General features: G+C 32.7%; 1 protein-coding gene across 3 annotated transcripts in view; it reads right to left on the reverse strand.

Moving 5' to 3' along the window:
• LOC18442803 (serine carboxypeptidase II-3) overlaps window positions 1-6,920 on the reverse strand; it is a 33,792-nt gene extending 26,872 nt beyond the window's left edge. The window contains exon 1 of one of the 3 annotated variants that reach the window (XR_016044867.1): window positions 6,187-6,780. Coding sequence is in view for 2 of the 3 variants with exons in the window: in XM_088852419.1 (XP_088708545.1) it covers window positions 6,187-6,553 (367 nt within the window). In the remaining variant the exon portion in view is untranslated. Of the gene's footprint in view, window positions 1-6,186 lie in introns of all 3 variants that reach the window. The other 2 variants (XM_088852419.1, XM_088852423.1) reach the window with 2 other exon arrangements.
• Between the last annotated feature and the right edge of the window lie 11,024 nt (window positions 6,921-17,944).

Raw genomic sequence — 17,944 nt, forward strand, 5'->3', positions numbered from 1 at the left:
TTGCACAAGAATAAGGCCAGGGGCGGCCAAGAAGACACGGTCATCGCCAGTCTCGAGTTGATATATGGGAGGTGTCTCTTTTGCAACTGCCTTCAATTTTCCCTTCGAAGTACTCTGATCGCTCTAAGGATAATCCCCATAAAAGAATTTCACCCATTCTATAAATGTGACCTTGCAATTGGTGGAGCGACTGATAATAGACTGGTAGGCCTCAAAGATCTTTGGAAGACTAGCCGGCAGCTCTTCATCTCCCAAGTTAACACTATCGGAGATGACTGAGTTTGAGGGCACAAACTCGTCATACACAGCCCTGAGTATCAGGAGACCTTCAATAAAGTGAAGATCCAGTAAAGAGATTCCCACTTCACCATGACCAAGAAACCAAGTATTGCTCACATGGCTCCATGTCTTCAGCAATACCTTTGTTGTATTAGAGCAACAGTCGTAGTAGCTGCCCAAACACCAGACTACTGCTAATAGTGAAGCATGCTCAAGAATGCTTCCATACGAAGCCAATACCTTGACAGTCCAGGAAGCATATCCCTTCAAATATTGGTGCTCTCCGTGAATCTAGAGGCCTTTTACTGACCACCTAAGTAATCCCTTCGCCCTAAGGTGGGCAAATTCTCCCCGGAAGCTATGTTCTGATGCATACAATGAAGAAGTGCCATCCCTTCTTCAATACAAACATTGCCATCATTGCATCTCGCACTTCAAAGCATACGGGGTCAGAAATGAATGTAACACTAAGGGGCCATTCTAGTTTGCACGCTAGCTGTGTTAGCCAAATGGGTTCGCCCCTTGATAAAACTTCACCCGTAAAATCATAGGAGCAGATTTCCCCTTCCCTTGGGAGCCTCTTCACATCGGGGATTTGGTAAGAAGAACTAGCCATTACAAAGGACTTAGTGGTTCACTCCTAAAAAGTTGCTAAGGCACTAGAACAACACCGGTTGAGTCTGTCCAACACTCAGCGCCGGTTGAGCCTCTCGAACGCTTAGCGTCGGGTGAGCTCCTCAATGCCCAATGCCGGTTGGGTGTTAACAATTAGCGCCGAGTGAGTTTGTCAAATACTTAGCGCCGGGTGAGGTCCTCAATACCCAGTGTCGATTACGTGTTAACAATTAGCGCCAGGTGAGTTTGTTGAACACTCAGCGCTGGTCGAGCTTCTCAATGCTCAGCGTCGGTTGAGCGCCAACAACTAGCGCTGGTTGAGTCTTTCAGCACTTAGTGTCGGTTCAGATTGTCAACACCTCAATGCCGGTTGAGTTTTTCAAAGGCCAGCGTCGGCTAAGAGAAAATCCCTTACACGTGCCATGAATCCTAGTCGTGATACCTCAAATTCAGTTGCACCGGCTGACAACCGTTGCCACATCCTTCGGCACTGTCTCACACATGAGCGCTAGTGGCAAAATTGGTCATGGTCTGTTGCTTGCTTGCTCTAAGCATTATAAAGGGATGATATGTTGAACAACTCAATGTTCATGACGCCTTTTTACACAGGGATCTCATCGAGGTAGTCTATATGAAGATTCCTCCCGATTTTTCGGGACTAGGGAGCACTAAGTTTGTCGTTTAAATAAATATTTATATTGCCTTAAGCAAGCATCAAAAAATTGGTTTGCTAAGTTCTCATCTGCTTTACATATAATTGGCTTTCGACAATCTAAGGTAGATTACTCGCTCTTCACCAAGATTTTAGGGTCCCACTCTGTGTTTATTCTTGTATATGTCAATGATATTTTAATCATCGGTAATGATGTTGATTCCATTGAGACTATTAAGTGGTATTTACATAGTAAGTTCCATATCAAAGAACTTGCTCCCCTAAAATATTTCTTGGGGATTGAAGTGGCTTATTCATTTAAGGGTATTTATCTCACACAGAGAAAAAACACTTTAGATATACTTGAAAAAGTGGGACTTCGTGGAGCACGCACTAGTGACTTGCCAATGAAACAACATTTAAAACTTAACAATTCAAATGGTGATTTGCGTGACGATCCTTCTCCATATCGTCAGCTTCTGGGGAAGTTCATTTATCTGATGATAACAAGGCCAGATATTGTGTGTTCAGATCACATTCTTAGTCAATTCATGCAACACCCTGGCAAACCTCACATGGTTGAGGCCCTCAAATTACTTAGATATCTGAAAGACAGTCCTGACCAAGGTATTCTACTATCTGCTTTCAACTCACTTCATGCCACAGCCTAATGTAATTATGATTGGGCCAGTTGTCCGATGACTCGTAAGTCTACTATGGGATACTGCACTTTCCTCAACGCCTCTCCAATTTTTTGGAAAACAAAGCACAGTTTCACATTCATCTACGGAGGCCAAGTATAGGGCCATGGCATTAGTTTCTTGTGAGCTTCAATGGCTCAAAATTTCCTTCAAGACCTTGGCATTTCTCATAATGAGCCTATGACTCTTTATTGCGACAACCAAGTGTCCATTCATATTTCAGCTAATCCAGTCTATCATGAACACATAAAGCACATGGAACTGGACTGCTATCTTGTACGAGAAAAGCATCAACAAGGCCTTATTCAACTATGTTCTATTGGTTCTTCGTACCAGGTGGTTGAAATCTTTACCAAGGAGTTAGATCGAGAGAATTTCATATTCCTACTTGTCAAGTTGGGCATCAAGGACCTCCACGCTCAAACCTGAGGAGGAGTATTAGACTTATTCAAAAGTCAATTTTATCTCTTCAGATTTACCTCCCAAATTCATAAAGAAAATCGTGTATTTTATCTCTCCGGATTTACCTCCCAAATTCCTGGAGAAAATCATGTAACTTATCTGTGTATATTTATGTATTTCCCTTCTATTGATATACAGAAAATACATTCGAAAATCACATCATATATAAACATATCTTAAAAATATATTTATTTGAAGACAGAACTTATATAGATACAAAAATGAGAGCACGTACATGCTCCCTTTTCCACAAACCAGAGAATTATTTCTTTGGCATATATGTTTTGCCAAAACATTTCCTACTCTCTCAGAAGTATACTATTCATATATTCCCTTGGGTAAAACATACACTAGGAATATCTTTTTTATCCCAAATTTTGGGGATATGGTCTCGACAACCCGATAACCAACCTCAAAGAACAAAATTTAATTCTTGCCTAAAAAACGCCACCTCCCAAGATTACACTCGAACCATCCAATTATTGGCAGAAATGATTATAAATAGATAGATCCCAATATTTCCAATCAAGAAAAATCTCCAAAATAGTTAATGATCCAGATATTAAAGAACTCAAAATCCAAAAAACAATTCTTAGAAGATAATTATCTAGTTATAATTAGATAGATCTGATATTTCCAATAAAGGAAAATCTCCCAAGTAAATGTTTTACCAGGGAGTAAATTTACAGTATGCTTCCGAGGGAGCATAATACACATACTCATATGATTCCAATGCTGAATTTTTGAGTTCTTTACTTTATTATTATACATTCATCCAATCTTTGATTTCACACTCTGGTTAACTTCCATGGAATTTCGTTGGTCTCCTTTGCAGAGTGAGTTTGTCTCACTGATGCTCCCTCTAGTGTTTGATTATCAGAGTTCTAAGGCTTCATGCAAATCCATAAAAATGCTTAGGGTTTGTGTGGAAATGGGAAACACCATGCATTAGTCACAGCTACAAAGATGATAATATATTATGCTAAAGGAAAAGTTTATATAGAGCCTAGGCTTTAAAAAATCAAATTAGGGTGCACCTCAAAAATGTGACTAGAAGAGATTGTTTTGTTGCCCAAATATTCTCAAATTGATCATCAAGATACATGTATATGAAAAATATTCTCAAATTGATCATCTCGACATCAAGATGCATGGACATGACAAAAAAATGGATTTCAAGTTTTGGAAATAGTGCACCTTGTAATGCATTTTTGGACTATCAATTTTCAAGATTTTCAGGTTTTCATAGATATGATTGATCTACACTGTGTTTGAAGCTTTAAATTTTATAATTAGAGATGAAAGCATATTTAAGGCTATCATAAATATTTCTAGTATTGAAACTACATTTCTCTGCAGTATTTGGAGGTGTGCTCTACTTTGATTGTTTAGAGCCTCGACTCTATGCAAACCGTACCCTATACTAAAAGGCATTTGTAAACCCTATTATGCATTATTTATCTACAACCCCTGTCTTAGAAGATTTGCGCTCTTTAAGATAAACCTAGACTAATAAAATATCATGTCATAGGCGCCCCTTGACACAAAAAACCTCCAGTTGATCATCTCGAAAAATAAAAGAATTTCAAGTGCTAAAAATAGCATATCTTGCAATGTATTATCTGGACAGCCAATTTCTAAAATTTTCAAGTGTTTATAAATCAACTCATTCTAAATAAGTAATTTAGATTTTATAATTATATATGAAAATAGATTTATAAACCATCATCGCACTTGAACTGCGTCTTTAAATATCAATTTTGGGTGCCCCACTTTGATTGTTTAAGGTGCCATCCTTTTACAAAACCTCACCTTTCTCTAAATCCTATATAAATCCTTTCCACAAAACTGATTCCAATGTAAAAAAATTGATTTCTTAATTTCCATAATTAAATTTAAATTTAGCACATGAAAAGAACTTTTCCTTGACATAGTCATGTAATGTTTTTAGCACTTCTTATTTGCATATTCCTGTGCAGTCCATCAATTTATCTTTTTCTCAACACTGACTGACTTGAAGAGAGGGTAAAGAGGCAATACAAAAATTTAAGGATATGATAATAATTGAATGAGTTTTAACGTATGTTGAAGTCAAATGCACTATGATGAAAATCTTGCTTTGCTTCCATTTCCAAATCAAAATGCCCTTATTCTACCTTCTTTTTATTTCACGTTGTTTTTCCTATGTTTGCTTTGTATTGACTGAAATTTTTCACATGTATTATATATAATATCATATAATACATTAGCAAGAAGTATGTGCCATATAATATTAAATAATACATTAGAAAGAAGTATGTGTCATGCATATCTCTACTTTTCTACTTACAATATATAGCTTTTTTTAAAAAGATGGATTGTTTGATTATAAGACTATTTATTTTTAATACAAAGAAGTCACAATCAATTATTAGATGTGAAATCTACATAAGGGTATGTCATACAATTCGAGAAATTTTATTTAATTTTTTGTACCCAATTGAGCACATCCCCGTAGCCACTTGATTTCAAACATAATGGTCAATAATGACTGTGATTTCGTTGTTTAAAAGTAACAATTTTGTACTTATTTTTAAAACAAATTTTTTAAAAGTTTCAAATGAAGATAATAATCTCCAAGACAGATTCTCTCTTTATGTGAATGTGCATCTTACTCCAAAGTTTGGACAAAAGAGAATGTACTAAAAGGAAAGTTTCTTTTCTAGTTCGATTTATTTATATATATATATATAGACTAATTTCAAGGGGAGGTTCGAGGCGAAACCTGAGTTGGATCTGCGGCAAAGCAGAGCCTCCAAAGGTGCCTTGTGCCGTCATTTGCGATTCTCGACTGATTTCGGCTCTAGTGAATTTTGGAAAAAATGGATCGGTTAAATTATTCCAAATATGTATACTTCCGAAAACATGCAAGTGCTACATGTGGGATTTGAAGATTCTATTTGCAACGGGGTTTCTAAAATTGGATCTGCCAGAAGCCTCGTTTCGAATTTCGGTTAGTGAACGGGGCTGATTCGCTAGTCTAAGAATCGATCTAAAAAATATATCTTAATTTAAAAAATTGAAAACAAAAAAAAATATAATGAGTGAGAACTAAGACTATCCCTGACCGATTTCATCAAAATTTTGACGGAAGTGGGCAAGTTAATTAAAATCAGGCTTATTCTTAGCTCCCTCATTGATTCCCAATCCGAATTGACTTTACCTAATCCCGATAGTTAACTTTAAAATACTAGTTTAGTTCCTAATAAAGATAACAATTCTAAAATATGATTAGACAATGACAGACAAGGAACCAATTGCTCATGAGACATCTAGGTCCATGTTTGGACCCAGTGGGTCGGGTTTGGGTCCAGCCCATTGGGTCCAAACGACTTAGACTCGAGCTGGGTCAAATCTGTGTCCACCTGAGGGAATATGGGATGCGCAATACGTGCATTCACTTGTATATGGGCATGTGTGCATCACAGAGAGAAATACCTCCATTGAGCCAGAGGAGGACAGGCTTGGAGAGAGGGTTGACGGCCTCGGCGAGATAGTAGAAGAGCGCCCTCCCCGCTTTCTCGTCGACAGTCACATAGCCGGCATACTGCTTGAATTCGACACCCTCAGGCTGACCAGGCAAACCACCAACAATCTCATCTCTCTCTCTCAACCCATGTTGCGGCAACACACGTGTGACCTCATCAAAAGAGCCCCAGTTCTCAACCCCCACATTTCCTACAAACTGGGCATTCATGTGCTGCATAAGGGCTTGGCCTTGTTTAGCTTCACACGTGCCAAAATGGAACTTGGCAATGGTCATTGACAGTAGCAAGAGAACCATCCTCTTCCTTAACCCTTCCATGGCGAACAGACCCAAGAAGAGGCATAACTTTGATATATATTTATACTGAAAAATAGAATTTTCGGGTATTTTAGAAAACGAGTAATTACTCCATCTTTAAATAATTTAATACCTATATTTAGGAACTATTTGTCTTACTATTTTATTTCTTTCCTTGATAGAGTACGTTCAATAAATATTGAAGATATTCTTCTTAGTTATTTCTCAAGAATAAAATAGAGTTTCCATTTTAACCTGACTCTCTTGATTGCCCAAAAATTCAGTCCACCAATGTTGTTAGTGAAAATCGTCCCCGTCTTTGAACCCTAATCTCATCATAGTTTTATGTTTCCAACTCATTGACGGAAATTTTCCAAATGTCCACGATGGAGTTAGAGGGACGTGAGCTAAAGAACTTAGGGGGGCAATGGGCGGGTCTGTGCTGACAGCCTAGAGTCTGGTAGGCTTGAGGTTGGGCCTAGACTTGCTTAGGTGTTAATGACCTGGTATGACCCGCTATAGAATAGCTTTCTTCTACGTTGTAAAAAATATAGAACAATTTTTTATTAGAAACTTTGATAATAAATAATTAAAGTTATATATGCTATATTATATTATTTTTATATAAACCAAAAGTTTAAATAATTTGTTAATCGAGTTTCATCCTAAGAAGATTATATATATATATATGGAAAAGTCTTCCCAAGGCTTTTAGGCGAAAATAAATATTGATTTCGTTTACCCTCATCATTATCTATATTTAATCGCGCGGTCACGATTATCTAGTAATGGTTTATTTTTCATTTTTTTCTATAAATTGGAATGACCTGAAATTTGGAGGGTGTGTACATCTTACTGAGGCGCATCTAATAAAAATATAAAACAAATTATCTGTGAAAAACAAATTGACCAAAATACCTCTGAAACTTTCAAGGGTATTTTGGCCAATATTTTCGTATAAAATATTTGTTTTATATTTTTCAAAGATTTTTCTATATTTGATGAATACACTCTCCAAATTTTAAATCATTCTGATTTGTAGAAAAAAAATAAAAAATGAAATACTATTGGATAACGGTGACCGCGCAATGAACTTTGGACGGTGATAAGGGTAGGCGAAATCACTGATCATTTTAACCTATAGGCGTTACGTAGTGTTTTTCTATATATATATATATATATATATATATATATATATATATATATATATATATATACAATGAGACCATTTAGGGATATCACAATTACTTACAATCATCCGATGTGAAATTTGATGGTTTGGATATGTCACAAAGTTTGAGAAAATTTCTTTTGAACTTTGAGTTTGGTCAATGAAATAAATGCAGCCACCCAATTTCACATCCTAAGGTCAAGATTAATTGTAACCACCTTGTACCAAAGGTAAATGGTATCTTTATATAATGATGAAATCCTTATTTTTTTTCTCACAAGGATTCTTGGATGAGTTGGAAACATAAATTTCAATATGAATCCTTGACGAGTTAGAAACATCAAGAGACCATTTTTTTTTCCTCTGTTTTTATGTTTAAAGAGACCATTTACCTTTGGTGACCATTTCCAACTCCTTATTTATATACTGATAGGTTTTATTTATTTTTCTCAGCCACACAATTTCAATAAGAATCTTTGTGATGATTCAAGTTTATAGATCTGGCTGTTTGTATATGTGTGTTGATAAAGAATAGGAGTTTACGAATACGAATAAGATTCAAAGTCAGTTAGAAATGATTCTTGGTTAGGATCTAATTCTATAGAATCCAATTCTATTCTATATGGGCCCAATTGGGTACCTTAAGAAGGTTGTCCTAAGAATAAGCTTCTTCTGGAATTGGGTTATCCTGGAATTTGTCTGTCCTTGGGATAGGGGCATCTGATAGCACCTGATAAAAAACATGGAATACGAATCTCCACTATTTCGATTGCCTAGAAGATGTGAATCTATGGATATTCAATTGCAGTTTTTATATTATTACCCTACATTTAATTTTATATTGATCAACTTTTCCCATTGATTCCAAACTTCAATATTATTTCTTAACTAAGATGAAATCCTTATTTTTTTTCTTATTCCTTTCCATTATATCCTAATGTATAGATATCTTATATTCCAAAGATTCCATTAGGGTGCATTTGGTTCATGCATAAAAGATTCCCCAAGAAATATTTACATATGTAAATTGCGTTGCATATGTTTGGTTCATGCAAATGCATATCCAAATAAAATATCATGGTAAAAGCTTTTACCATGAAATGGTCTAATTCATTGTAAAATAAAACCACACCTATTAAGGTAGGGAAACATTCCTTGTGCATTTGTTTTTATATGCAAATCCACTACTCACCATTCACTATTCACTACTTACAATATAATATATTATGGACGTGGTTAGCATGCGGGGCAAGCCCACACATGTAGAAATACGGCACCTCTTAAAAATCTATTTTTGAGATGGATTTGTTTAATTAATTTTTAAGGGCATGTAATCCCTAACATGGAGATCATGAATATGAAAAATAAATAAATTTTAAAAACTAAAAATAATAATTTTATTAAGAAAACATTTTGACTGTTAGTTTCCATTATTTTTAGATGGACCACCTACTTGAATCCATCTTTAAGATAGATGTTTTACCCTTCTGGACCGCATATGTAGAAATGTGGTCTAGCCAGCATGAAACAATATTCCACATGTTATCATAATATTTTATTAACAGATACATTATATTGCAATAATAACCAATATGTAATATATAAATAATATTTTATATAAATGATATATTATTTTATATTATATTATAGCATATAAAATTAGAGGAAATATATAATATTATAGTATAATACATAAATATATTATACATATTATATAAGGAAAAAGTTTATATAAGGTTGCAACCTTCAAATGTAGAATTAAAGATGCACCTAAAAAATCCACCCAAAAAAGGTTGTTTTAATGTTGAAAAACTGTCTAATTGATCATCTTGATGTCGAGATGTAAAAATATGAGAAAAGAATATATTTTGAATCCCAGAATAGTGCACCTTGAAACACATTATCTAGACCTTCGATTTTCAAGATTTATATATGTTTATAGATCTACTTGATTTTAACCATTTTTAAAATTTAGAATTTTATAATTAGATATAAAAATAGATTTTCAGATAATCTTAATAATTTTTTACACCAAAATTACATGTTATGATAAAATTTGGAGGTGCGCCTTAATTGGATTGTCTAAGGTTGCAACCTTGTAGAAACCACACCCGGTATTTATGCATTATACTATAGTATTATATATTTCCTCTCTCCCTCTCTCCCCCCCTCTCTCTCTCTCTCTCTACATAGATATATATATATATATATATATATATATAGGAAATATATAATACTATAGTATAAAACATAAATATATTATACATATTATATAAATGGAAAATTTTTATATAAGGTTGCCACGTTAAAATGTAGAATTACTGATGTACCACAAAAATCGATCAAAAAATGTTGTTTTAATGTTGAAAAAACCTCTAATTGATCATCTTGATATCATATGTATGAATATGAAAAAATAAAATAATAAACAATAATATATATATATATATATATATATATATATATATATATATATATATATATATATTATGTCCAAGAAATAATGCATCTTGCAATACATTATCTAGACTGTCTATTTTCAAGATTTTCATATGTTTATAGATCTACTTGATTTTAACCAGTTTAGGAATTTGAAATTTTATAGTTAGATATGAAAATAGATTTTGAGATAATCCTAAGAATGTTTTTTTACCAAAACTACATGTCATGATAAAATTTGGAGGTGTGCCTTAATTGGATTGTTTAAAGTTGCAACCTTTTGGAAACCACACCCTATATAAATATATAATTAAATATGATGTATATAATATACTGTACTATAATATAAATATCTAACAGTAAAAGTTATATATAAAAAAAATTACAAATAACCCTCAAGACCAGACTTTCTAGCAATACACTCCCAAGTAAAGCAAATTACCCCCAACAAAAAAAATTTCTCACTCTTTTCCCCAAAATACACTTTTCTAGCAATACATCCCCAAGTAAAAAAGAGGTACTTGTTTTTGACATAAATACCCTTTTTTGTACATAACATTTTAATTTTGGGCAGACATTCATGTGGGCTTACAAGGGTTGCGGGACCGCTTTTTGAGATTGCCAGACCCCGTTAAACTAAAATAGTGTTGACCCGCTCTTTGACATTGTCGGACCGCACTTTGGACCCATTGCTGGACCACATGAGCGTGTTGCTGAACCGCATAGGCATGTTATCGGACTACTCTTTGGTAGTGTCGGACCACATGGGCCTATTGTCGGACCGTTCTTTGTCAGTGTTGGAGCACCACTTGTATTGTCAGACTGCCATTGTTATTTATTGGACCGACATTACATTGTTGGACCGTCCAAAGGATACGTTGGACCACCTTTTCGTGGAAAAGAGGAGAGAGGTGTGGGTAGAAATAACGGAGGGTAGTTTAGACTTTTTTTAATTTTTATTTTGGGTTGGGGTTATTTACTAAGAAAGTATATTTTGGGGTAAAAAGTAAGAAAAAATGTTTGGTTGGGGCTAACTTGTATAGAAAGTCTAATCTTAGCGTTATTTGTAATTTTTTCTATAATATAATTTGTATTATGTTATATTTTATGACATGTGTTATATATTTATATTTATTTTATTAATATAATTGTATTATATAATATATAATATTTATATACTATTGTATGTTATATAATTAATATGTATATATTATATATTATATATAATATAGTATTATATATATGGGAAATGCTAGTGTAGGCTCCCTAGCCTATAACTACATATAGGGTCAATGGCTCAGATTCAATCTAGGTCGATCCAATGATTATGATTGAATTTCGTACTTGAATTTTATTTATATTTATATAAATTCAAATCAGTTGAAATTTTAAGCGTGCGTTCTTTAAAAATATTAGAATCCAATAAAAAACAAAAAAATATTTCATGAAAAATAAATTGATCAAAATACCCTCAAAATATTATTAGGGTATTTTGATCAATTTATATTTTTCCAACGGCCTAGATTCAATCTAGGTTGATCCAATGATCATGATTGTATTTCGTACTTGAATTTTATTTATATTTATATAAATCCAAATCAATTGAAATTTTGAGCGTGTGTCCTTTAGAAGTATTAGAATATAATAAAAATCAAAAAATATTTCATGAAAAAAATTGACCAAAATACCCCCAAAATATTACAAGGGTATATTGATCAATTTATATTTTGTGAACTATTTTTTTAATATTTTTATTAGGTGTACGTTGCTGAGAATAATATACGTCTAAAATTTCATATGATTTGGATTTGTAACAAAAATATTAAAATTCAAATACAAATTGAGGTCACATCTGTCAAACCTATATATAGCTATATGCATTGTTTGCAAAACCGGTTGGTTATCGGAACCGCAATGTTCCGACTCCGTTTATGGCCGGTTAAGGGGTACTAGTAGCCTAGGGTATACTCCCAAAAAGCTTTTTGCCCAAAACTAGCAGGTTAGAGGTCGAACCGGCCAGTGTTCGTAAAATCGAATCGGAACGGTTAATCGGAAATGGGCTCGAAAGCGATTTAACCGGCCTAACCGGTAAACCAGCCGATTCAACCGCTCTAACCGGGCAAGTTCCGAGAGATAAAAAAAGTTCTAAAAAAATTTAAAAGATACTAAAAAAAAAACTAAAATATGAAAAGCATATAAAGAATTTGATTAAAACAAAATACACTCAAATAAAGTTGAAAATTAATGAAAAAAATGGATTTTAACGAATCGATTTGTGTCTAGAGGTATTTTTAAAATTTTCTGAAAAAGATTGGAAAATATAAAAGTGAGCAATGTAAAGAATATTAAAATAGTGTTAAAAAAATCGATTTGACCCTTCTTTTTTAAAAAGAAAATGGAAAAACATATTAAGTTGTATATAATATAGGCCCGTCTTTTTATTTACTATACAGTGAATGGCGTTTTGGTTTTTGGGTCAAAATAAAAGACTTCTTGAGGTTCCAAGTTCGATTCCGGTGGGGAGTTCAAGACGTGAATTTGATTCCGGTGGCCGTGCGAATTTTTTGAACGAACAAAATGAATTCTTAAAACAAAAGACGTATAGTAAAAGACTTCTTGAGGTTCCAAGTTCGATTCCGGTGAGGAGTTGATTATTTTCTTTCAAGAAATGAATTCGATTCCGGTGGCCGAGTAAAGTTTCTGAACGAACAAAATTAATTCTTAAAACAAAAAACGTATAGTAATATGATGCAACAACTTTAAAAAATCATCTTATTTTCATTTGTTTGATCCAAATTTTGAAATATACACTCTTTTCATTCTAATGAACAATTACAAAAAAAAAAGAAATTGAAAACAAAACCTAGAAAGTATTTTTTGGCCCAATTAACATAAGCCGTTCATTTTGGTGAGATCCTTAGATCTAGGCCTTAGAAGGATCTTTTTTCATTTTCAATTTTTTTGGATTGCTTTATTATGAACAATTTTTTTTTAAAAAAAAATGATTTTAAGTTTGTAAATGCTAAGATCTTGAAATTCACAAAATGAATGGTCTAGATTCGTTTTTGGAGGGGACTCATTTTAACCACATCTATAGTTCAAATTGAATTTTTTTTTTTTTTTTGGGGGATTATTTATCGAGATGAAAATAGTGTGTGTGCAAAATTTGAGGTCAAAGAAATACCACAAACATGGTTTTCTAGGAGTGTCGTTGCATTATACTATGATACAACCGTTGCATTGGATCATTGCTCATTCTTCAAACAAAAGACGTTGGCGGCGGCAAACAAAATGAATTCTTAAAAAAAAATTTGACATCATACCCATTACCGCTGTTATTTTGAAATCGAGACCGTTATTTATTCTTGAATCCAATTTTTTATTTTTTTTATCCGTCTTTTTCCCTTTCTTTTGTCCTTTTTTCATGATTTATTGTTGTAAATAACTATCTATAATCTATAAAACAAAAAATTTGGATTGAAACATTGAAAAAAAACGAGTCTCTAGGATCGAAATGGCAGATTTTGAGGTTTTAGAAAATTTCCGCCATTCTTTCAATAATTTCTTCAATAGCTAATGGCTAAAAATCAACTGACTAACTCGGGATCGGTCACTAGGCAATCCCGATCTGGCCCGATTCCAAAGAGAGAGAGAGAGTTTTACAAAGGTGATCTTAATTTCAAATCATCCCTCACATTTTCATAAATTGATTTTTCTAAAAGAAAATTCATTTTGCTTAGTAAAATTATGTTTTTTTAACAATATGGGAAGTGTTTTTTTCTATATTGCTTAATAAAATTATGTTTTTTGATGAATATGGAACTGTTTTTCTATTTTGGTTAACAAAATTATTTTTTTTGATAAAATTATGGTTTTTTAATAAAAATATGATTTATGATGAATATGGGAAGTGGTTCTCCATTTTGTTTAGTAAAATTATTTCTTGATAAAATTATGGTTTTTTAATAAAATGATGTTTTATGATAAATATGGGAAGTGTTTTTCTATTTTGCTTAATAAAATTATTTTTTGATCAAATTATTTGTTCTATTGTTCTTATTTGTTTAATAAAATCAATGCACAACACACTAATATGAATATGGTAGATACATATAAGAACATATAAGAACCGATGTGCATTGAATTTTTATTTTGTTGCATATCATGACATGTACTTTTTGTGAAGTATGCCTTATTTAACTTCATTTAAAAAGTATTTTATGAATTATGCTTTATCTAACTATATGGAAGAAGTTCTTTCTATTTCTTGTCATAATTAGTTCACATTTTTATTTGATTTAATACCATCAAGCTACTTTTGTTATTTGCAAAAAAATACATAAACTTTCATTCCTAATGTGAGCGATTTTTGTTCAAAAGAAATTGGAAAGTTTTTCATGTAAGGTTTGGAATGAATATGTTAATTCTTGGAAGAAGATGCTACATGACAAAAATATCTTCAAAAAATATCCTAAGATATTTTCATGTACAGGACCATAGTATTCAAATATTGATTTATAAAAAGTTGTTTCAATTTTATTTTTTGTAAGATAAATATATGTAATAAGATATTATACACTTAATCTAAGTATTTCTATTTTTTATTTTTATTTTTATTTTTTTGGGAGTTTTTTACCCATTTTTTTAAAAAAATCTACTTGAACAGTTAACCACCCCAATTAGTCCGGTTTCGTTTCAAACCGCTCCCAACCCCATGCCCGGTTAACCATTCCAATTCGATTTTGCAAACACTGGCTGTAGGCTAGTGTCCTACGCTAGCATTTCCTTATATATATATATATATATATATATATATATATATATATATATATATATATATATATATATAGAAGAAAAAATTTATATAAGGTTGCAACCTTAAACTGTATAACTACAAAGAACTACGGATGCACCTCAAAAATCCATCGAAAAAGTTTGTTTTAATGTTGAAAAACCATGTGATTGATCATCTTGACATCGAAATGTATAACTTTGAAATATAAAAGGATTTTGAGTCTCAGAAATACTGTATCTTACAACATATTATCTACACCGTCCATTTTCAAGATTTTCATATGTTTATAGGTCTACTTGATTTTAACCATTTTTGGAATTTAAAATTTTATAATTAGATATAAAAATGGATTTTGAGATAATCCTAAAAAAAATTTACATCAAAATTATATGTAATGATAAAAATAAAATTTGAAGGTGAGGTTGCAACCTCATAGAAACCACACCCATATATATATGGGTGTGGTTTCCGTAAGGTTGCAACCTTAAAATGTAGAATCACATATGTACCTCGAAAATCTATCGGAATTATGATTTTAATGTTGAAAAACCCTCTAATCAATCATCTCGACATCAAGATCTATGAAATTAAAAAAAATAAAAAAAAAAAAGTTTTTGAATATCGGAATTAGTGCATATTGCAACATATTATCTAGACCGTCCATTTTCAAGATTTTCATATATTTATAGATCTTATTGATTTCAACCATTTTTGGAATTTAAAATTTTCTAATTAGGTATGAAAATAGATTTTAAGATAATACTAAGAATTTTTTCAATAAAATTACATGTTATGATAAAATTTTAAGGTGTGCCTTAATTGGATTGTTTACTGTTGCAACCTTATATATATATATATATATATATATATATATATATATATATATATATATATATATATATATATATATATATATATATATATATATATATATATATATATGGAAGAGACTACAAAACGCCACTAAGCAAAAATGAACAGTATTTTTTCTCATAGGCTCGGCGCCATCCGATTTTTTCGGACGGCGTGGATTAAATGGCGTCATGGACATAACATAGCATATCCGTGGCAATCCATCACATATATAGAATATCCGTGACAGGATTTTTTCACACAAAATTGTCGCAAAACATACAGGGGGACGGCCACGGCTCCCGTTGTTCTGTGGCGGTTTTTAGGAAAAACCGTTACGGACATAGCATGTCCGTGACGGGCACGAAACACTGTAACAATTCACCTATAAGCGTTTTTAAGACTTTTCCTACATATATGTTATATAATTAATACATTCTACATATAGTATACATATTACATACATTATATATAATTTATATATGGAAAAAGTTTATATACAGCCGAGGCTCTAAACAACCAAATTTGAGCCTACCTCAAAAATTTCACTAGAAGAGGTTGTTTTGATGGCCAAAGTAGCTTCAAATTGATGATCTCAACATCGAGATTCATGGACAGGAGAAAAAAATGGAATTCAAGTTTGGGAATAATGAATTTTGTAACACATTTTTGGACTGTCAATTTTTAAGATTTTCAAGTTTTCATAGATCATTCAATCTACATTATTATTGAAGCTTTAAACTTTATAATAAACATGAACATATATTTTAAGGCTATCACAAAGATTTTCAATAGTGAAACCACATTTTTCGACACTATTTGAATGCAGGCTCTAATTTGATTGTTTAGAGCCTAAGCCCTATACAAACCACACCCTTTGTATATTACTTGCATCATATTTGATACAAAATATCATATATTATATTATATAAAATATCATGTATTATATTATATAACGAAACTATTATCTCTTTAGGGGTGGAAAAGTATAAAATAAATATAAAATACATTATAGTTGTACGTCATTTTTGATGTACCTACATCCTTGGAGCAAATAAGAAGAGGGCCAGTGACAACCTAGTCCTACTGATACCTAAGACACCGCCTGACTAAAGGAACACTGCAGAATAAGCCTAACACCAGGCAACGTTGGAAAAAGTACAATCACGCCACAACGAGACCTTACAACTACAACATTGAGCTAGGGGCTTCAAAACAGTACTAAACCACCATTGTTGCATCCAGAACGTCGAAAAACCCTTAAGGACCAAATTTGGGTTCAATCGGACATCCTAGGAACATTCTGGGCCCAAATTACCTTGAACGAGTAGATTGTATACTATTGCGGTGTAGCCTCACCAAACCAGTCCCTAATCATGAAAGTTGTGATCTTCGCATCTCGGGATGACCTGCAAACACCTACATGTCGCTCGATTGAAGTCAGAGCAAGCTCAAATTCGGACACAAGATAGGTCTCGATGACCCGGTCATTTTGACATATGGCACTCGTCGTGACATGATCCTGATTCAAAGTTTTTCTAGAGAGAAGTCGAACTTGAAACCATGGAAATCAGAGCTTTTGAAGAAAAGACAAATCAAACTTCGTGAAGCAATATATTCAAGATCTGTACATCAGATTGTTGTAAAGACAAGTCCGATGAGATCATATCAAGAAGGGCTGCAAACTGGTATAACTGTTACTTCAATCTAAGGTCAGATAAATCGCAAATTCCAAGGATGAAGAAAGCACGATCGACCGGTCTCTGGAATCCCTTTTTCTGACGATCTCCCTAAATCAGAAAGTATTTCAAGCAAGAACCAAAACGGATAAAATTGGGGCAAAACAATTGTGGAAGTCTCCTCTTTAATTTACAATCAAAATAAAGACTCAAAACACCATGGATCGCGTTGCAGTGATGGCCAAAGTTCACGATCTAGCCGGATTTCTACCTCTTGGGAAAAAGTCTGTCTCACGACAATCAAAAGGCATCAAACTCTTCATAATCAAACAAGCGTCAAGACTATGATGATTGATCGTCTCAATCACTGCCACAAGCATTCAAAAAAGCTTCCAAGATCTGGCAATGGTGAAAGGCCCCTCAGATATGGATGGTTTCATCATTAGCACAAAAGTTTCAGGGTATTTTGGTCTTTA

The sequence above is a fragment of the Amborella trichopoda genome, chromosome 1 (genome assembly GCF_054954075.1).
Source record: "Amborella trichopoda isolate Santa Cruz 75 chromosome 1, AtrichopodaSantaCruz75HAP2 v2.0, whole genome shotgun sequence".
Lineage (NCBI taxonomy): Eukaryota > Viridiplantae > Streptophyta > Magnoliopsida > Amborellales > Amborellaceae > Amborella > Amborella trichopoda.